General features: G+C 44.0%; 1 protein-coding gene across 1 annotated transcript in view; it reads right to left on the minus strand.

Moving 5' to 3' along the window:
• The window catches only part of LOC138562838 (RING finger protein 37-like), a 270,284-nt gene that overhangs the window by 143,562 nt on the left and 103,135 nt on the right, over window positions 1-23,587 (minus strand). Inside the window, exon 3 of the mRNA XM_069642811.1 lies at window positions 15,484-16,711. Within this exon, the coding sequence (XP_069498912.1) occupies window positions 15,484-16,711 (1,228 nt within the window). The remainder of the gene's footprint in view (window positions 1-15,483; window positions 16,712-23,587) is intronic.

Below are 23,587 nucleotides of genomic sequence, written 5' to 3' on the forward strand. Positions count from 1 at the left end.
CCAATGCTCTTGTCTTTTTGAACTTTCTTGTAAGGGTAAAGGTCAATTGAACAAAATGTGTATATTTCACATTTATATACGTTCACATACTGCGCATATTCCTAGGTACCACCTTTTGATTTTTGCTCTGGGGGCCGATGTTCCGACAGTGAGTGAAGCGACAGAGTTGTGCCCATGTCAAAAAAGCATATTTTACAGCACATTTTTAAGCAGGAGTAGGAATAAAGACATATGATTAACAGGAAGGTATAAACATATAACATCTTAGAGGCAGTCACCTAACCTGCTGAGTAGCTTTTGCAACATTCTTCACGTATCGGCCCTGCCAAACAATAATGTACCCCACCCAGCTCTTGTCCTCCGTACTAACGCCTTCATTCTTGAATCCCCCCTGCGTGCCACTTCACCCAACCATCTCCGACCTCTGCGCTCAAGCACCCATACACACTAAACTCCTCGCCCTCCCTTAAACCCCCTCTATGATCTGGGGAGCGCTCAGGGGTGCCAAATACCACCCACCCCTACCAATTTCCTACACACCCTGTCCTCACCTCTCTTACCCTTCAGGCTTCAACTGAGAACACCACCCTAACTCCCCCTCCAGAAACCCACGTAATTTCCAACTCACAAGCCAGAGGAGCTCTCCAGCGCTCCAAACAGCCACCCACCACTACCCCCCCTGCCACTACCACAGCATTGGTGGAGTCTGGCAAGGATTCCCCCCAACCTGCCCCCCGACCTCAGTCCTCCCCACCCCTGCCAAAACTCCTACTCCTGAGCTACCATTCACCCACTCTTTCAGAGCTCCACTGTGCATCATCCTCGCAATCAAACTGCCAACACGCATCCCATCCATCCCCCTCCTCATTCCCACACACCCTCACCAGAAACACCACTCCTGCACTATCCCAAAGTCTACCTGACAGCACAGACCATCGAAAACCTCCAACCCCCCCCATCAAACACTGCACAGCTCGGTGACCTGCCCTCCCTCACCTGCGAAACCTTCTAACCCTTGCCCTCTCACCCCCCCTCCCCTGCACCAGTTACTCCTCTTCGCCCCCTCCCACAGACCACCCACCTCAACCCCAATCCCATCTCTCAAAGTAGCACGTCTTGCCCTTTCTAAAACCATTGCATCATCCCTCTCCCCCTCCGACACCCCGGACACTCTCCCACACTCCTCTTGCAGCCGAACGCACAAACCGAGGAAATGGTGTCAAGCCCTCTCCCTCGAGCCTCCCATCCTTTCCCAACCCTGCCATTAGGGCAACCCCACTTGCCACTCCCCCTCTTTGAACATGACCTCCTCCCCAGTACACCCCTAGCTCATTACAGACACGAGCCACTCAACAACTCGCCTAACGCAACACACCACACGGGCAACACTCACCCCCCCCCCCAACCTCCCCACCACATCCCACGAATACCTACCACAGCCCGCCAACTCTTCCCGCTCCCCATCGACCTGGCCAACCCACCCCACTCTAAGAACACTTATGTCCCAAATCCCTGCTACCACTGCCTGGTCAGCCTCAGCCACCCTGACTGCTCCGACCACACCTTACATAGCTACGATTGACACCTTTCTCACTGCCTCTCAATCCAATTGAGCCCTCCCTGCCACGAGCATCAGGAAATCAGCCACGCCTGGTGTAGTCACCGGTCTCCTTTTCAATGCCTGCTCTGTGGTGAGAAACCAACATAGCCTCTTTGACCTCCTATCCTCTGACAACCTTGACCTCCTCTTCATCACTGACACATGGTTCTCAGATGATTTTTCTCCAATCGTGCACAAGGCCATCCGCCCCCAAGCTACTCAGTTATCTCCCTCAAAAGACCCTCCAGGGGTGGCGGAGTAGCGATCCTCTAGAAGTCTCAATTCTCCATCTCACTTACCGAAAGCCAACCATGCAACGCTAACTGTAAATCCCTTCAAGTAAAACCCGCTCTACTGCCATTACTCACAGCTTCCTACTCATATATGGACCTCCTGGATCAGACAGATACTTTGCCAACAATCTCTGTGACTCACTAGCTACCATTCAGGTAAACCACCCAACACTCACTACTGGGAGAATTCAACATCTAGTTTGACATGCCAAACAACCCCATGACCCAACCTCTAGTCGACAGTCTGGAAGCACTCAACCTCTCCCGACTCCCCACAGGACCAACACACTCTGGAGGGCATACCCTTCATGCAAGCTTCAGCTCTGATTACCTTGTTTCTGTAACTAGCCCCAAACTGCTCATCTGGACAGATTGATCTGCCATCCTTTTCTCTGTCCTCACTCCACCCAAGACCGTCTGTGCCTACACACACGATCATAAATGCTGGAACAAAATCAAGGTACACCCCACATGAAGTCCTTTAAAAGCAAAAACAACTATCTTGAACGCAAATGGCGATCTAAAACCCCTCTTAGCAGATCTATAATCGCTCACTACCACCGCAATTACAAATCCAAGATCTGAAAGGCCAAAAAGGCCTACTGCAATAAACGAATCCTGAATTGTCCCAACAGCAGCAAAGAGGTCCAAATCATCTCTGAATTCGTGAAAACCTCCTGCCGACGCAAACAGTGTGCAACACCCTCTCCCTTCATTTCTACAACACAGCTTTAGACAGGACAACAACCCTTAATACCAAATGTTCTACCCCCCCCCCCGCACAACACCTGATCCTCCCAACTCTACTGGTCCGAACACCACAATACAAATTTTCGACTCTTTCAACCCCAACTTGAGTGACGAGTTCCTTAATCTACTATACAGCAGCAGACCCTTCGGATCACCGCTTGACTACTGTCCAACCTCATCTGGAAGAAATATTCTCCTCCACATGTGCGGGAGAATAAGCAAAGTCCCTAATAAATAACTCTCTCCCCACTGGTCTCTATCCCGAGGCCTTTAAAATAAAGCATGTTAAACAATTTCTGAAAAAGGAATCCCTTGGCCCCCTCCATCCCCCTCTCGAGCCTAAAAACTATAGGCCGTTTTCCAACACCCAATTCTTGGCAAAATTCATTGACCAGGCTGCGTACTATCTACTCTACACCCGCTCAGTCAGGCTTGAGGTCACGCCATGGAACAGAAACCACTCTGATCTCGATCTGGGATGATCTCAAGGTCTCGGCGGACTCAGAGGGCTGTGCAGCGCTGGTTCTCCTTGATTTGTCAGCTGCCTTTGACACCGTTAACCATTCTATCCTCCTTGACCGACTACACTCCCTTGCAATCTGAGGTTCAGCACTCAAATAGATTGCCTCATTCCTCAACAACAGGAAACAAATCACTTCCCTCTCTGCTTTTCTCTAGACCACGCGCAACATAAACACCAGAGTACCACAAGGCGCCTGCCTCTCTGTTCTACTCTTCAACATCTATCTGACCACGCTACCAGGGATCATCCGTGAGCATAACCTCACTTGCTACAACTACGCTGACGATACCCAAATTATCCTGAGAATTCCCAAAACAAGCCTTAACCCACGACCCAACCTTGTAGCTTGCCTCAGAGACATTGGCCAATGGATGACAAAACCACCTCCTTCTGAACCCTGATAAAACTAAGATCATGGTGAGCGGCAACTCTGCCCTTCTCCTGCAACCAATCCCCTGACCCTCCACTCCCGTAGCGCCCCCTCCCCCTACTTTTGAAATAATCAAAAACCTTGGCTGCACTATGGACTCAGTCTTAACTCTCTCCCATCAGATCAATCATGTACCAAAAACCTGTCGCTACCACCTCAAGCTCCTAAGACACATTTTTTCGTACCACACCTACCCCAACAGACTTGCTGCTATTATGTTGAGACTCAACTATGCCAACTTCTTACATCTGGGCATACCAACTTAAACTCCGAAGAGCCCAAAACGCTGCCGCCAGACTCCTTCTTGTACTGGGAACCAGGGATCACATCTCACCTGCTCTCTGCACCCTTCACTGGTTGCCTGTTGGACAAAGGGCCACTTTCCAAATTCTATACATTAGCCACTGAGCAGTGCACAAAACCAACACAGCTTACCTACAAGAGAAGATTATACCCTACAACCCATCAAGTACCCGAAGATCAAGCACTGCCCTCTTACTAGTGATTCCAGCATCCAATTGAACCAGGAGTGGAGGCTCTGCCTACTCATCCCTGGCTCCAACTCTGTGGAACTCACTCCCTCCTCACATTCAACACACCCAAGACTACATGGCCTTCCGTAGAGCTCTCAAATGGCTTTTTCCATAAACCACGACTAATGGCAGACGAAATTCACTGCAATTATAGAATCAGGAGTTCAATGAAAATAGGCTCTCTGACACATAATGCTGACCTTGAGAATAACTACCCTCTGATCGTACAAATCATAATCTACTGCGGTCCAACCTGTGATTCTACCTCCGAGTACCTCTACCATGACACATGAGAACGATCATAGCCAGCTTATCCTGTTCCATAAAGTAACCAGGACCAGTGAGCTCTAAAGAGTACACCATCCACTCCCGACACTCACCTCTGCTACCACCATGGTCACTTTCCACCAACAAACAAGAGAATGCAGCTATACCACTCAATCAATTTCGGTCTAGCTGCACACATTCGAACAATTCTCCATCAACAACCTGCTAGAATGAAGAAATACCCCACCCAAAAAAAAAAAAAAAAAAAAAAAAAAAAAAAAATAGGCTTGGCTGCACACAATCTTCCTACGCAGGCCTAATGCTGCCAGAATGCAGTCTCGGAGACCAACCGCCTGACTGCACACATTTGACTGATCTCTCACTACCACCACACCTAGCGTTAAGATGCTGCCACCATCACAAATAACACTGGCTACACGCATATTGAGTGCACCCAAGCACTGTATTCTACCCTACTCTCCCGACTGACCTAGACTATGGTCCGCTCGATTGCGTTCAACCTACAAGCGCTTTGAGATTACACCAATGATATATAGGGCACTATATAAAGGCCAAATACCAATATAGGATCCCCTGCTAGTCCAGTGCCCGCCAAACATTTTTAGCATGCTCACCCCCTCCAAACAAGGCTCAGGGGGTACATTGATTAGGCGGCTTCTCATTTTGAAATAAGCAGCACTTGATCATTTTGCAAAATGCATGCTAACGTGTCTCCAAGCCTGAAACCAGCAGGAGAGAAGACAGAAATCATGCCACACCAGTGATTTAGAGAAGCACAGCACTCAAACTAAAATTTATTTTCTTTGTTTTTCTCACCCCATGCAAACACTTTGCAGAATGTCCACAGGGGCAAAATGACAAGTGCAACCGCTCTGCCCCCTGCACTTATGTACTCTGCTAAACAGTTGCTGAATCAGTGTCTATGTCCCTTATGCATCTTCAGGGCCTTGACCTCCCACACCAATTTTTCCCAGCTCCTGTCTATCCACAGCACTTTGCATCTACCCCCCCTTCACTCTGGAGACTCGCACTTGCTCCTCCTGTGGACGAGCACTCAACATTCCTAGCACTTCATCCATGGCTCACCCACGAGCTCGGACTCCCCAACACTTACCCCTCTTCCCTTCTGCACTTGCACGTTCTGAATACTCACATGGCATAGGAGGTTCGTCCCTCTTCCTCTTCCTCTTCCTCTTCCTCTTCCTCCTCCTCCTCCTCCTCCTCCTCTGCTCGTAATATTGTGTTGTAATGTATTTCTGTCATGATCTCTGCTTCCAAAAGGTCAGGGTTTTCCCAACTCCCTTGGAAGCAGATTCATAACCCAGGTTCCGAGTGCCAACCAGTCCCAATTGGGACCTTTTGGACCCAGTCCTGGCGCCAGTGGCACCAGGCTCATAAATATGCCCAGTCCCAGCGCTGGAAGCGCCGGGCTCATAATGCTTGGGTGGACTTACCTGCAGCAGACCATGCTGCTTACTTGCCTGCCAGTTGAGCCTCTGATCCTCTTCTGTTTGGAACTACTTTTCCTGTTGGGTGGGGCAGGAGCCACTCCCTAGATTCAGAACACTGGAACTCTTCTGGAAGGCAGGAACTCTTTTCTTACCTAGGCGTGGTTGTGGAAGGAGACACCTAAGCACTACAGAAGGCTATTTAAACCACACCCGATGGATGAATCTTGCTTTGCGTTATTCTGCATCCTCTGCAGCAGAACGCTCATCGTGTCTTCTGCATCTGATCCTGGGCCTAAGGAAAAAGGCTTACCATCCTGAATCCAGTCTTCAGCAACACCTATAAAGACAAGAAAGAACAGGTTAGCATTACGGTCTTCAGGGACAGCTCTTCACTTACCTGGTCCATCGGCTGTCACGAACGCCTCGCGCTGCATTCCGGCATCTGAAAGACAAAGGCTTACCTACTCTTCGTGCGCTCCGGAGGTCTTCACACTGCATTCCGGCATCTGAAAGACAAAAGCTTACCAACTCTTTGCACGCTCCGGAGGCCTTCGGCGCTGCATCCCGCATCTGAAAGACAAAACAAGGTGCGTTCAAAGACATTGGGGAACTTTAATACTCACGTGCCATTACTCCTTTCCACATCTAACCCAGTGGGTATTCCGGCACCCTGCAGCCGCTCCGAACTTGTTCCTGCAAAATAAAAAGACAGTTAGAGCGCATCGTGAAGCAGGCAACAAGCGCTTACTTACGTGCTTCCAGGCGCTTCTATTCATCACACGGGCTCCATCATCAACTCACTTCAGCCCGTCATCCGCCATTGCCGGAACCCTGCAAAACAAGAAACATCATTACTAAAGACTTTAAAGACATTAGAATTACTCGAAACTTACCGTTCGTGCAGTAAACGACGGACAGCAGTCCTCTGAAGTCAAGAGGCCTGCTCCCCTATCCAGTGAAGAAACTGATTACAGCACCCTGCCCCGAGGCAGATGGAGAGCACGGTGTTCACTTACCTAAGGTGAGAGCGTTAACCTTTGGGGTTCTACAGGAGAAGAGAAAGGGAAGAAGAGAGAGACATTCAATAACCCAGTTCCTTAATCCCATATTTTCTATCTGCAGACATCTTACCCTTCAAGTCAGACATACAGTGCACAGAGGTCCAGCCCAAAGAGCCAGCCGTGTGTTACACATCACCTTTGCAGATACGGTATACGCCCAGTCAAGACCGGCGCCTCTTTGGGAATCAGGTGAGCGTTACAATTTCCCTCCCTGCCCTGTGGGTGCTTTGAAACAGTATATTCTTATTGTACAAGCTCCCAACAAGCAAACAAATAATAAAAATAAAAATGTGTATATTATTGAGTCACCCACATTATTTTAAGACTTGGACCCTCTTAATTACCTTGCAAAATTGCTTACTCTCACAGCCTGAAGACATCCAAGGCAAAAATGCTATTATCACACTAATGCAAACCTGCAGTGCATGCAACCTGCTCGGTCTTCCCCTAAAAATATTTTTCTGCCAATTACATCTGGTAAGATTTAATTGATGTCTGAATTGCAGACTCTGCTTGAATCCTGGTTTCACTGCTTAACCATAGTGTGCGCTCCCGAGCAAATCAGATATAAAATCAAATCAGCCGGTCATAGCACAACGAGCTGAGGGCCTGTTTTTGACATCTGTGTGCAGCCTGCTGATGCAGGTTCAAATCCCGGCCGGGCAAACTCAACCTTTCATCCTTCAAAGGTCGATAAATTGAGTACCACGCAATATCATGCTGTGGAATAACAATATCAACTGTTATGTCGGCGCTCAGATGCCTGTCCGCTTGTAGCGCTATATAAAACTAGATATTATTATTAAATTCTTTTATCTCACTATGCCTTAACTGGCAAAATTAGAAGTCTCTACAAGGTATTCAGCTCACACTGTCTGCTACACTGCTGATATTTCCACATAGGTAAAAATTAACCGTGACAATTCATATACTGCATGTCGGTATATTTGTCTCCTGCCTTAGTCGTGGCAACGTGTTTTTAATTTAACTTCCCATGATCCCTTTGTGTATTAAAGACTCATTCTCCAATATAATTTTCTGTAATATCACTGACCCTGGAAATTAGTACATGGATCAGACTTTCTTGCTGCAACATTTGCACCACCAGGTGAAAGATGGTTGTTGCTTACTCAGTCGTCCGTACAGCATTGCCATTGATCCTTTTCTGGAAACTTGGTTGTAAAACAAGTTGATGTGTATGCTCCCTTTTTAAATTAAATATTAATTAGTGGATATATGCTTCGTTTACACTTGCATCTGTGGAACATGTGAAGACGGAGATGGCCCGCTAGAAAACAATAGATCTATGCAACATGTGGAGCCACTGCTGTCAGTCTCTTTATGCACAAAATACATAATGGTGTGCTGTCCTTAAGATATTGCCCTCTTTATGGGTGTGTTTGGTCCCCGCCAATGGGATGCTGAATAATAAGGCTCTCCCCTGGAGGCCATGTTCAGATTCGAGATGGCAAGTGCTGACCAGTTGTAGTACCTAAGAAAAAGGCCTTTTACCCAAGGGGTGGATTGGGGAGCACTTGAATCTATGAAAGATGCCAATGCTGGAGAACTGGAGTTGCAGGTAAGAAACATGCCCCTTCTCCAGCATAGATCTTTCATATATTCACATGCTTTAAATATAATATATAGCAGTACTGTTTTTACTACAGTACTAATGTGGTATAGAAAGAATTGAGACTGTATTTAATTATGCATATTTTAGTATGTTATGGGATCATGCATTTTTCTGACCTTTTCTTAAAGGGATGTTTATATTGTTTGAATGATAAAATATAAACATCTTGTTGTATGATTTGAAAAGCATTTGTGCTGCAAGATATTAATAAATAAATATTTTTTTTATGGTGAGTGAGATACTGGCAAAGGCCTACCTTAATGGGACAGGCGCTGTAGGACGGCTCTCTCCATTCTTGTGAGTGCCGCGCGCTGCCCTGGTTGTAAGGCACCATCACACATCCCCGCAGATCACTAAAAATGGGATAGAGTAGGGACAGTTAGGTAGCCCCTAAGGGAGTTTAGCAGCCAGTCTTCGCTTACCATCTTAAGCATAATCCAGCTTTGTTGTGCAACAAATCCCTAGATGTTGTCTCCTCTGCCATTTGGGGGGTATGAGGGGCGACCCTTCCCATGGGAACTTCTTTCAGACTTCACAAAGGAGGGTAGCAGGCTGGGACGGATGGAAGGTTATCTGGTCCCTTTAGGTGGTGCTCACAGTTCAGATGAAGGACTGTTAATTAGCCGGTGGCTGCAGACTGACACCTCTGCCATTACTCAAGTGAGTTACGGGCCCATATGTTTTGCCTTGCCCTGGGGGTCGGGGAGGGAAGACTTCTTTCTTGCAATCTTCATGATGGTCTGGGGGTTGCTCTGCAGTTATACATAGCCTGTTATTTTTTTTTTTTTTTTTTTTTTTTTTTTAAGGAGAGCATGGGTTTTCACATTCGGCTGTTGGTTTTCAGTGAATTTACTGGTTTTACGTCGATCAGCGTCTGGTTCTAGTCTTGTCTGAATATTAATTTGTGCTCTGGTAACTGAAATATATTGCAACAGGGGTAAAAGTATGCAAGAGGTCGCTTATGTGAAGTCATAAGAAAAGCATTTAATGTGTTCTGCTGTCCTCTCCATTAGGTCTCTGTTATACATAAGCCCACCCCACTCCCGTTCCTGCTCGGGCTGATTGTGTATGTTCTGTACGGTCTCTGCCGCTTATGACATAACATATAAATCAAGGGTCACTTGCGTACTAAAGTGGAAAAGGAGTTTAGTACCAATATTCCTTTTAAGAAGTTTGTCTATACAGGGTCATTGGCTACACAGGCTAGGTTATAAGATTTTCCCAGTGAAAAGAATTTTGGGTGGAAAAGTAATTAATTTACATTGCCAATTGCTCTCAAGTGACAATTACAAAGCCTAGAAGAAAGAGAAGAGTATTCTATATGAGTCAAGGAATGCGCAAACAGAGAAACACCTCAGTGTTCATGGAACAGTGGATCGAATTCGAAATGGAATTGCAGGACAAAAAAGGAAGACAAGGAAGACTGCGCCCCACTATTCGTTCCTACAGTAACAGCAGTCAGGACTTAGAAAGAATATCCTATCTATTCATCACCCTATGCCTTAGCTAAAAGCCCAGGAGTTCCACCTGCCATGCAAGCTACTCCAGCTCAGATTTCCCAGGCCCCTGCCTTAAGAACGTTCCCCTTGCCATCCCAGTTCACAGACGCCCAGGAAACAGAACTCCTACTACTTTTTTTATTCATATGTAGAATGATATAGTTTAAAAACAAAATGTTTCATAATTTAAATACGAGATTAAAATACATTTCGCAGCAATACACAATGAGGTAGAGGGGTTAGATAGCAAGCATAGCCATAAGTACATGAAAACTTCATCTTGTCTGGGTCAGTATATTTACAATGATCAGACAACTTGGGGCATTTAGTAACCAAATGTTCCAAGGTCTCAACCTCGTTGGCGCATAGCCTAAAAAGGCGTTCTTCTTGCCCAGAGGATATCTAATGTTGAAAATAAATCCAACTTCATTTTTAGTAACTTATTCGGATAGTATCTAGATGGGTGTATCACCAAAAAGGATTGCATACCATTCAGTGCCTTCAAGTCGTACCAAAAATTGGCTTAGCTTTTAGAGGGAAATAAAGCAATTCATCAGCTGATGAACCCACATCATTCAAAGCCCTTATGCACACCCCCCCCCCCCCCCCCAAGTGTTTAAAACAGAACATCAGAATATTCGCCAAAAAAAACAAGTTCTCTGGAGGTTCCAAGAAACAGCGAAACAAGCGCAAACAAGCCCAACTTATCCTTGAGGCTAAAGAGGACTTGCCCAGGATATGGCGAATTACCATTTGGTAAGCCTAAAAACCTTCTCCTTATCTTTTCCTCAACCTGCTCCCAGTTTCCCATAATCAAGTAGGACTCAACCCCAAAAAGCAATTTCGGGACCAATTGCTGATGGTAATATCGTTAAGTTGGAGATAAGGAGAATTTACTAAATTTCCCATCTAGGTAACATTTGGGGGATAGCCAAGATGATCAAAGACGCTGGTGGTGTGGAAATTGACTGAAGGCCAAAATTGGAGGCCAATATTATATCCAAGTATTTAAACTGGTCACCCCTTTCCAGAATTTCTCAAAATAAACCATTGAGGAGTAGGCCTAGTCAACTTCAATCTTCGACATTGCTTTCCATTAACCACCAGAATCTTTCATTTCTCAGCATTCAAAGTCAAGTCAAGATTCTGGCAGTAATCATTGAAAGCAGTAAGTGCGCGCTGAAGGCCTATCAGGGTATAATCAATAAGCACAATGTTGTCTGTAAACAAAAGATATTTAAAAACCACTGACTCCAACTTTGTAAGATTAACTCTTACATCTTTAAGTGCCAGAGATGTACAAACTAAACAAAAAAAAGCACTAACACACAGCCTTGGCGCAGCCCCCTATTGCCAGGCACGCACACACTCAGAATAGGATCCTGCCTAATCCAGGCGTACCCTCAACCTGTTTTCAGAATGGATCGCCATCAATAAATTAAGCCCGCCCTGCCGTCATCCCCAATCAGAATTTTATTTCTATTAGTTGTTCTACAAGTACAATCAAAGGCCTTACAAGTACAAATAAAGGCCAATCAGAATTTTATTTCTATTAGTTGTTCTACAAGTACAATCAAAGGCCTTAGAGATGTTAATGTTAAAAGGTATTTGTACCGTCACCAACGAAACTGGCGCCCAGGCGGATCTGCAAACAAGAAGTCGGGGTGGGTTTGTCGGGTGAAGAGGGAATAGGATAGTGAGAGAAGGGGTGTGCTGTTGTCAGCTTCAGTACGGTTTTCACTGTGCACTGAGCTTTGGGGTGAATATCGGACCAATGCAAGACCTTGTGTGCCGTTGATGGGGTTTATGTGCCGATTGTTGTTGCAATGTGGTAAAGTGCGGTGTGCTGAGTGAGAAGATGGTTGTGTGGATTTTCGTGTGAGCTAGGTATACAGAGATTTGAGCATAGGGTTGGTGGGTTATATATCTCTTAGACCTTATAGATGTTCTACGTATCCAGTTTTCCTACAGGTCGGCATATTCACCACTTTTCTTTCTCATCTGTCCAACTGTTATGAGTGATGGCAGGGCACATTCCTAGTTGTGTTGTTTCTGAACTTACTCCAATAGGTAGGGGCGTGTCTTGTCCCCCACTCTGGTATTGGTTCTGTAAATAAGCAATCACCCACTCCCTTGCTATCTATTTTCGGTGGGTGGTCCATTGTCGCCTGTGTGTAGTTTGTAGGCCATGTTGTTATTGATATATCGTCTTTCCTTTCCTTCCCGATCTATCTGTGTTCATTCTAAGGTATCGTATCCATCTCTCAGTTGGTAAGTTAATATGCCGTAGATTGTTCTTCCTGAATTTCTGTTTATGGGCAATAGTTTAAGGGATTAGGCCTAGTACAAGATGTCCAAGAAGGCCACATACAGTGGCTAATTTAGATCTTTAGCCTGCTTAAAAAGTAGCTGCAGAATTAAGCAATTAGAGGCAGGGTTGACTGAATCATTCAAAAAAGGACAAGAGAATGAAAGCATGAATGGGTGTTTTGGCCGAATTTCAGCCGTTCGAAGATTTCGAACGCCCGAAAAGTTCGACCAAATCACCCATTCGGTGCTAAGGGCTGCAGGGCTATGGGGGTATCCTCAGCACTCTTGTTCACTATATTGTGGTCTAGAGGGTTGCCCAGAACCATAGTTTTAGATTAATTCTAAACCCTCCATCCATCCATCCATCACCTCTTTGGTTTTACTTTGTCACCCCGAGTGGGACTGGTATGCCCAGACATGGGTCCTGTGCCTGCTGGGCCTAGAGACCCAAGGTACTCCTCCCTAATGAGGCCCAACAAGGATGAAACATGTCTGGGGAGGCTTGTCGTCTCGTGCAGAAGGGATGTGACTTAGCAGTTCAGGCTGTACTGCCCCTTTTGGGGTGGGACCAAGCCTGTTTTGCATATGGTCTTTCCCCTTCTGTAATAGCTTGGCAGGCGAAGAACGATGTCTAGAGGGTTGCCCAGAGCAATGCCAGAGGTTCTAAACCTTCCAGCCATCACCTCTTTGTTTTTGCCTATTCCCACTCCCCCCCCCCCCCCCCAAAAAAAAGAACAAAAAAAAGGCAAAGGACCCAGCCGTGCCAGTTCCAGATCACGGGAGTGAAAGAGTAACAGGCGTCGCAATCTTCAACCTGTAACCTAAGCTGAACAACCCTCTTGCTGCCTTCGCGCCCGAATACCCCTGGGTCTGGTGCGCTATATAAATAATAAAACAAACAAGCAAGCAGGGACACAGCGAGGCAGCAGCTGCCTCAAGGTAAGTAGGTGGTCGGGTGAGGGCCGAGTCGGAACTGTTCAGGGGATAAAAGACTGAAGGTTATTTTAGGAAAAATAATCTTCTCCCTTGAACATTTCCGTCACAGGCTTTCAACCCTGATACGTGTTGACACCTATTTTAAAACCAGACTGAAAAGGAACAATGATAACCTCTTTTGCCAGGTCTGAAGTTCATTCAATGAAAGAAAAAAAAAAAATACCCACTAAAAATGTTATAAGAGCTGTTTAAAAGTGAAAGCAACCTAGAATTATTCGGGTCTAACCAATTTCCTTTTTTTTTTTTTTAATAACTGTAGCTTCCTTCCATGTTGTAGGGATAAAGTGTGTATGCATAACCTTTAAAAACAAATCATGTAAAATATTTGCCCATAGATCCGGATCCATTTTAAAAGTAGCATTCGACAAGCCATCCGATGCAGGAGCTCTCGATGATTTAGCAAAGCATACAGCAGTCCTAACTGACAGGCGATAAATAGGCACACAGTCCCAGCTTATGAAGTCTCCCTCGCCAGAATGCACAGTGGAAACGTTCTTGTGATTAAACTTCGAAGAATACAAAAAGGTAGTAAAATGTTCCTTCCACACTTGTGCACAAATAGTATGTAGCTGCAAGGAGGTCTGTATCGAAGGATTCTTGATATAACAACCAAAAATCAGATGCAGATCTATGAACCATGATAACAGCCATTTTTCCAGCTGCTTGTTGTGTGCAACTTACACCAATTTCTATATTGTTGCTTTAGTTTCCCAATAATAGAAATGTTATGTGCGCCATCTTTTTTTTTAGTAAACCAACAGCTTTTCGCAGGGCTTTCTTCTTGTGCAGGGTCAGTCTGTCAAACGAGTGAGTATGAGGCTTACTCGGTATTATCATGGTTGATAAAAAATGTTGAAAACGCCTTCAAAGTTGTTTGCCAAAACCCAGCATAAACATCAGGATGCAGGGAAACAAACCCATCATGAATACGTTTGTTTTCCATAACATTATTAAACCTTGTTGCCAGAGACGGTTTCCAGAGAAGGGCATGGTTCCATTCCCCGACCTCTACCCGAAGCAGGTGGGGGCCCAGATCTAATGGACCAAAATCCCGATCCATGGTCAAGATGAGAGGTCTATGGTCACTGTCTTGATGGACTCATCACCCTTCATTGAGACACAGAGTAAAAAGATCTTGGGAAATAAAAATATAATGCAAAGTTGAGGAAGTAACACCATTAGACCAGGTTGAGGTCGGTGTGCGTTCACCTAATATGTTACCATTGACCAGCATCAGACTCTAATCACTCATAGCCTCCCTAAATCTTGTGCCCCTAGATTTAGCTTCACATACGCTTGCTCCTAGTGTAGGAGCTTTCTATATTAGAGTCAAGGCAGTCACTATTAAAATCACCCATGATAACTTGTACATCATCAGACATGACATTTACAAGCAGCGAGCATAGAACTAAAATGAAAGCATCTTACTACTTTAAGAGCAGTTTCCGCCCCTGCGCACGCATCCCACCAAGTTCTTCCTAAAAATAAGGGACACCATGGCAACCTACAAACCCAGACTTTTCAACACGGCATAACTCTTAATGTTATTTACAGCAGAATAGATGGCAAAAGCATGCTAAGTTTACAACTTGTGAAGGATCTTGTGCCCCAGGCCTACTGATTGAGACAATCACTGCCTTTATGCAAAGAAAAATCAAGGAAAACTTCTAAAAGCACTCAGGCGCACTAGGGCATACTAATAAAAAACCCCTAAAAAAGAATCATGAAAACAATATATTTCCAATGCAAACTCATCAAATATTTCCATATGGCGCTATTGTGAATATAAAGGTTGATGACAAAAACGCTAACCAACTGCCAGGCACATCAATAAACGTATTGAAATAATACAGTAAAATATCAAGCCTGCATTATATAGAGTTAGAAAATACTATTCCTGCTCTACTTCGTTGGAACCACCTCTACTGAAAGTGAGATGATTTAATGTTTCACTGTTCGAAGTCACAAAATGCCTGCTAATTAAATCACAAGCATACCCATCTGGTCAATCTCTAGTTCTCATTTCAGTTTATTAAGCAGCTCCCTAAAGCATGTATAGGACTTGGATGAAACCACATTAAATACAATTTATAAAAATAAAAAAAAATTGCGGTACCTGTTGAGCAATCCATTTGTGCGGTACCCAACTCGGAGTCAATTTTCATTTTTTTTGCACAGTTTTCTGAGGTAGAAATGATTGGACAGTTTGCTGCAAAACAGGTAGGCTCCGAACCATTACTGCCGTTTACAGATTGTTCCATACAACCCATCTTTCTTTTTAGAGATGCCACAGTGATGGAAGACGGTGCGATTAGGGATGCTGCTTGAGCTCGTCCCAAAATGTTTGACCCTGGAATATTGTGTTGCAGAAGGAAGAGGTCTAATCTTGCCTTCAGAGAAGGGTGGGGAAGAGGGTGGGAGTGAAGGCTGTAGGTAACACCAGTGAAAGGGTCGCTGGGCATCCTGCCCCAAGAGGCCTCGCTGCGGTTACATTTTTCCAGCGTACTTTGGTCAATCACGTTTCCAGAAGGCAGCAGTATGGGAAGTGTCATTACCTCTAAAGTGATAGGGTCCAAAAATTCCTCAGGGACATCATGGAGATCAAATTCTTGAAGACTTTGTTGTGTGATGTCTGAATTCCTGTAGGACATACAGTTGCTTTCCATTGGAGATGTAGGGTCCTGCAAGACTTCAGGGACGGTAGGGTCCTGCAAGACTTCAGTGACGGTAGGGTCCTGCAAGACTTCAGTGACGGTAGGGTCCTGCAAGACTTCAGGGACGCTCTCATTAGAAATTTGTAGCACTGTGTCTATTAGCTCTTGTGAACATGCTCTTGCTGGCTGACCCCAAACCTCCACTCTTTTACAACCAGGAACACCACCACCACGTACATGAGTGATTACAATCTGTAAACATTTCACACTTTTGAGTGAGAGAGGCCCTTTATTGAACAGTTCATAAGACACAAATTCATCACTTGAAAAAGGAGATTCTGCTTGATCGAAGGGAGCTCTTGCTTGGAAGCCTCTGTGGTGAAATGTTACCTTGTACCGATTTCCTAACTGTACTTTACACACACGAGTAAAGACATCCTTAGCAGATTTTTGGCCACTTAAGGATGTTTGGCTTGATGAGGTAGACGTGCAGATCTCAAGTCCAGTGGCTTTTTGAATGCCCCCTGATGTAGCGAGGTCAATATTAATCTTACTGATCTCTACACGAAACGGAAATGTTATGGTGATATGTACTGGTGGTAGAACAAAATATGCACAACGAAATCCACGGTTTCTCTTCACAATGTCTTCAGAGATTAGATTTTCAACTTCATAGCCATCAGCAGTGATCTAGGTTTGAGGAGACAGGAGAAGATTGGCAGATAGTTAGAAAATGTGTTATCCGGTATTGTTCGGGTTTGCAAAGAGAAATGATTTTGAATATGGTAGTCATGATGGAAATTTATTTTGTCCATTGGCTAATTTACTTTAGTGAATAGTAGAAGCAGGAATTTCCCCACCCGCCACATTGCCCAATCTGTGCTAAATTTAGACGAACATCAAAATGTGAGGATGAGGGTGAGAACACGAACAGGAAAAGAACTAGCAAAACAGGTTTCCTTTTAGGTATGCCAAAGAATGTTCAATTCAGCAGACTACATTTGGGAAAGTAATAGTCTACAGATCGAAATTACCATCCTGTAATCAATATTTCAATCTTACAGGAGCTTAATAGTACAAGTTAGTTGTTATCTAATCCTGGAAAACAACACTATAGATCCTGGTATCTTTCACGAACAAAGCAAAAACAGCAGAAGTCTTAGCCAGTTAAGTAAGATGGAGCTATCAAATTGCATACATGTATAGTGTGTGTGTATGTGTGTATATTTTGTAATATTTCAGCAGCAACCCTTCTGTACATAAAAGAAAATGTGAAAATATCAGTCTCCAATCTTTGGCCTACTTCATGCAAATCCACCAATTTGCAAAACTTGAGCTTGTGGGTGAGAAAGTCCAAGTGCGAGATAAGGAAGCCTATTCAGAACTTCAACCGGTCCTTTCTCCACCCCTTGTACCCACCCCGATTTACCAACCCGTGTACTATAATTAAATCATGCAGCAGCTTATGATTTTCACAAAACTTTAAGTATTAGGAAGATCAGATCAATCCTATATTTAAATTGAAGGTTCGATTTGTAGTGGATGGGCACATGAAATATTGTAACCTTAATGTTGATATTCCCAAAGTTTGAGGGTAAGCCTTCAGCCCTTCCCAGGTAAATCCACAAGCTCGCTCATAGCCGAACTGTGCATACCCTGTGGGCTATCCATACCCACTAGGTTCATTTATTCCGCCAAGGTACAGGATGGATAATGGCTAATGTAACTGGGGAATTTTCCAGATTGAAGATGCTCATATTGGGCACTTTAGCCAGGGCATGGCCGATCCTTAGGGCCTTCCAACACCAGGAAAAAGGTCCTATATAGAGATAGCTAATTGGTTTCAAGCCAGAGATGGGTAAATGTAAAAAAGAAACCTTGAGTCAGATTTGTGCAAGCATGCTTTCGGTAACGGATGACTGCTCCTCGCAAATAAATGGTGAAAATACGTTCAGCGGTTCCGGATGTAGGTGAGAGGAAACGTTTGACTATGGAAAATTAAAGCAAAAAGAAAGGCTATGGGTCCCCCGTCCAGACATAGAAGTATAGGCCAATCTATATTTTTCTTAAAGAGTATAGCGAAGATTTGAACTGCACAACAATTATAAGCCCCCAAAAAGTGCTCTTTGCATGTGGATACTGTGATGAATCAGTAGTGATTCCTCCCAAAACCTTGGCCTGGGACCTATCTCATGTGGCCAAGGGAAGGCAGATGCTTCCTGATCCCGATGCTGGGAGTGGTATTCTGTGGGAGGATCACATGGGGGAGGAAACAGGTCAGGAAGATGGGGAAATCTCCTTGTTTATTTCCCCGAAATCCTGTTGGGAATGAGAGAGGGTCTTCCCACTCCCATAGGCAATACAGAATGAGACAAATGCTAGAGAGCACGACCAGGGAGCAGAAGGGGGCAGTCTGCACATTCGCCTTAGTGCATGCATTAGAGGCTATATAGTAGACGCGGGTGTGACCGCCATCTTAGCTAATGGCAGCCATCTTGGCACTTAGGCCTAAGCGCAGTGAAAAGCATCATATGTTTTATGATTAGATCCATTGCATGAATGCAGACATCACCCCCACCCTGGGCAGGTTTCAGAGATCCATAAAATCCTCCATTGAACTAAAAGTTACAGGCCCTCGCGCCCAGGGAAGAATGCACCCTGCAAGGTCATGAGCAGAGCGCATCTTGGCAGTACCATCCCACAGAACAGATAGCATCAGCGACGACGTTCGTGCTTTTAATGTTCTGCACATGCATATGGAGCTCAGAATGTTTGGTGGCAGCAGAGTTCTTTGCTGCTACATTTTTATTTTGTAGAAATAAATACTTCTTATCCTTGCAAGCAGTGTTATTTGGGCCTTCTTTCCTAGCCGGTTGTATGTTTTCTGGTGTGAGCATACAGCGGCGTGCCTTCAACCCCAATGTTTTTATGGTTTATTGCAAAGCAGAAAAGGTTAGGAAAACAAACTTTATTAATAGGGACTTCAAAAGTCCCATAATTCAAATCCAATAATTCTCTCAATACTGGGAGGAAGAGGGATGCAGAAGAACACTACTGTAGGAGTAGGGGTGTCGCGGTATTAGTTTTATGACGGTACGATAACTTTCTTGCCAAATGACGGTATATCATGGTTATCGCGGTATAGCAGGTGGAGTTAACTAATCTTAACAAATATTTTCTAAAAGGTCATAAATTGACAGATTTATCATCACAAACAAAACCAGGCACCCAGGGCCAGAATTGGGCTTTTCAACATACTTTCCACTGAAATGCCTTGCTTCCACCAAACACACGTGTGGAGAGGGGGGTGGTCCTGCTGCAACTGGCAAAGCAAACTGAATAGCTTTTCTTAAGTGGTCATTTAGGCTTTTTGCTCCCCCACTGGCTACTGGTGAAGATGAACATGTTGCCATCTTGATAACCTGCATGCCACAGATCAATGGCGGCTGATGGTAGTATACGCTTGTGCACATACACACGCACTCTCTCTTTACGTTACAGCCTTTAGTTTACTTGCGGGCCAAAAGGTGTTCAGTAATCACGGACATGTTACCCTTTGGTATGGCAGCAGGGAATACCGACAGATCAGTGAATTTCGCAGTGTGACTTATTATATGTAAATTCAATGATAGAACCAGGGAAATCCCCCGTTGCCATATGTTTAGAGAACATTATCCATTATAAATATATAAACCCCAAAACCGCCACCCCAAAGTAAACCCTTTTCCTTCTTGGCACTGTATCTATTCTTCCTATTGCTAACATATTGATTTTGTGTCAAGCATGTGTTTATGGAATGGCATTAAAAACTGCTCTAACTGAAACTACTTGGCAGACGGCACATCCAACAGTGCAAGACCAAGACTGCGCAGCACTTGCTTACTGCAGCCTTTCCAAATCGGATTGAAAAGCACACTTAACGGTATGAACGGTATAAACAATGTGATGGTTATTATTGTTCAATTAAGTGGTTCACGGTAGTATTAACGGTATACAGTTATACCGTTACATCCCTATGTAGGAGCGGACAGCAAATTAGTGTAGATGAAAAGCCCCCTCAGGTGCAGGCATTAGAATAGCAGCAGGGACAGAGAGAGCAGCAGGAGCGGAGAAAGCAGCGTGGGCGTGTATGCAGTTGAAAGTGAAAATGGAGGCAAGAGAAGGCGCCGGGACAATTAACGGCAAAAGCTGTGCCATGTCTTGAGGGTCTTTGCCTCAAGTTGTCCCTGTTGCAGAGGTCGCACAGCAGGAAGCATGAGAAAAGGACGCTTGCCCAGTGAAGGCTCGCTGTGCAGAGGTTGCGCAGCGGGAAGAAGTAGCGAGGCAAGTGTGCCACCTTCAGAGGTTCCAGGTGGCTGGTTTGCACCCGACCCTCTCCAGAGCGAAGGAAGCTCCATTTCCAAGGGGCGAAAGCAGAGGTGGACCAGAGGAGGCTGTTCGCCAGATCGCTAGGAGCCACAATGACAGAACTGCAAAAAAAACAAGCAGGGCGTGAGCGAGCGTCTTATGCGGTGTGTCGACAGCTTATGCGTGAAGGAAGCAGTAATCACAATTTTGAATACCAAATTATTCAAAAACAACAAAAGTTATGCTTATTGAAACAAAGTGACTATGCAAGCAAGAGTGTGAGTTTGTGGAAGGCCCAAAAACCTTGTGGGAAAGCTTTAGTAAAAACAAAAGCCTACAAGCAATACCCAAGCCAAGAGCATTTAAAAACTCAGCAATAACAATACAACAAATATTGCTCAAGGCGAGAGGGGAATATTGGGAAATCTAAGAGTTGTAAGACTTGCTGCTCATGCGTTGTGAAATGCAGATCATTAGGTGGCAATCACAAGTTGCCAAAGCCAAGACAGAAGCGGAATAAGACTATATATCCTGGTCACTATTTGGTTGCTGCCCTTCTCGAGAAGATCATCCAGAGGGAGAGGAGCATAGTTGCAAAGGAGCCCTAAAGAGCACTTATGCGATTCCTTGTTTCCCCGCAATTGGTTTAAAGTTTGATGGCAAAGAAATGTTGTGAAGATGTCACCACCGAAGCACACTTTGTTCTTTCATGAAATATTGAGCAGTCAGGAGAGTATACCTGTATGGCAAGTTGTTGCTGTAAAAGGACTGGTATGGGAGTAAACATGGTAGTGGTTGATAAAAGTGCTGAATTGTGACATTGAGAGCAGAATTGTGTAAATGTGCTGTGGAGGAGTTACATTTCTTCAGAAATCAATGTTTGTGGCAAAACATCCTACAAAGACTATTGTTGTATATTTGAAGACAAATGTGAAACTTGTTCTTGCTTCAGGAGGAGTTGGAACATAGTATTTTTTTTAGTACATTGAGACAACAGAACATTATTTAATCAAGTTTAAATCCTCAAGAAATGTGTTGAAACTTTGTGGCAAACCAGGATGTCCTTTTTATTTTTGCATTGTGGAGTAAAACCTGGTTCAGATCTGGGGAAGGAGAATTCAACCAGGCTATGAGAAGAGACAGTGATCATATTGTGAATTCAATTGTATGCTATATATATTTGTTGAATTGAACTGCCATACATTTCCTTATTATTTTATTGAATGTATAAGTGTGAGGGACAGATATCCTTTTGTTAAGAGTGTTTTCTTTAGTTTATTTTAGGCAGAGAAAACCTTGTCAGGGTAGGGATAGTGAAGCCGTTTATCCAACCTTTAGATTTAATGAAATGGCTAAACTTGAACTCTTTACAAAGTTGTCACTTCACATTTCTGACCTCTCACGAGGTCCCAGAGCTGTATGGAAAACAGCTCTCAAAAGGAGAAAACAAAAAAAGAAAATCATCAGCAATTTGTTCAGTGAACTCAAGAACTGTCTTGAGACCTAGCTTGAGTCCCAGAGGCCCCAGTGATTAATGGAGTGGTCCATGGGGCTACTGACAGCTGAAGGAGGCCCAGTGGCCACTTTGGAGTAGCTAAACAGTTCCCAAACCACGGCCAATTGCCATGTTTGGACACTTGACATGGATGACACTGGCTGATGAGATGGATTTCCAAAATCAATCCAGGGGTTGGATTTTGGGAGGCCAAACTATTATGGTTAACTGGGAGACACCGAGGACTATTCAAACCCAATAAAGGTAAGGTAGCACAGCAGGCAGGCTTAGTCCCAGGAGGGCTACGTGTCCACACAGAAAAAAAACAATATTTCAAGTTAGACAGGTAAATACAAAAATAAACAATGATTTATTAGGCCTTTAAAATACACACTAAGCAAGTAAAACCTCTATTGTCACACACTTACTATAAAACTTACTATAAAACCTCTATTGTCACACACTTACTATATATGAATTCATCCTTAGGAGTTGAAAGAAAGCATATTATTCAATAACCAGTGAAATACAGGTAAGCACTCCAATGCATTAAATTCAGTAAAGGCATAAGACAGTAAAGGCACTTTAGAGTAACCTCAAAACTGTTCCCAATCGTAAGATAGTTTGGGACGTTGTGAACTAAAGTCATCTGTTTCAAAGTTATACTTTTCAGGTAGGTATATAAGGAGATTTGGACGATGCCAGTGGTTATGATTCAAAAGTCAAAAAGGTAAGTAAAGTTCAGGGAAGTAAACTTGCCTAATCCAAGTCACCAAGATAGACCTAGGCTGGAATCATTGTACAGGTTTCCATGACCAAAGTCAGAAAATAGTAGTTTATGTTCGTTCTAATGTTTTGTATAGCACAACTTACACCCTAATGCAACATGGCGCTGAGGAAAACCCAAAGAGCAAATAGCAACAGCAGTCATAAATGAAAAGGAAAATGATTAGTTTAAACATAACTATTCGGCTGTAAAAACCATACATTTGAATATAATAATGGCAGATCCAGTTGAAATGGCAGATTCTCCATCCTCCAGAAGGTCAAGATTTGTAAGTGAAGATGAAGAGGGGCTTATTAATGCTCCCATTGAGGACTCTCAGACATCAAAGAGAGTTTGGGATGAAAGTGATAAGAGTCTGATTGGGGCCAGACCTGAAGGCCAGTCCGCTGAGGATTATCCAACTGAAATTATGGATGGAGTTGTGCTGTCAATTGGGAAGACCCTTGGTAGAGTTTAGTGAGACATTGTACGCACATAAAATGACTAGTTCTACAAAAGCAATTGGACATTAATACTGCTGTGGAATTATCTTGACTCTAACTGAAGTTGAGTCAAAATACTAGTGAGACATTGTTCTCAAATGAATGAATTATCATTTGATTAAATGTGATACTCCTCTTGGAAATGAATAGACTTGCAGGGGTTATTGGGTAGCAATTTTGATGTAAAAATATTTTGACCCGCAAGGAGTCCCCATGTCTAAGGCGGCCTCTTTTCTTTCTTTGTTGATACCAATTATTATTGTCGGATTTTGTACAATTATGTGTTTTTATGAAATATGTGGAAACATGAATTTGTGAAAAAAATATTTTTTGCAATAAATTGTGAAATTGTTTTTCTATTATCAGGTTCTATGCCCAATGAATTTGAGAAAAGGAAAAGAATGGTTAACTCAAATGTATGTTAACAGTTAACATGTAGGTGATATTGCGTTGAG

Source organism: Ambystoma mexicanum, unplaced genomic scaffold (assembly GCF_040938575.1).
Source record: "Ambystoma mexicanum isolate Mex_15411 unplaced genomic scaffold, UKY_AmexF1_1 Mex_scaf79, whole genome shotgun sequence".
NCBI lineage: Eukaryota > Metazoa > Chordata > Amphibia > Caudata > Ambystomatidae > Ambystoma > Ambystoma mexicanum.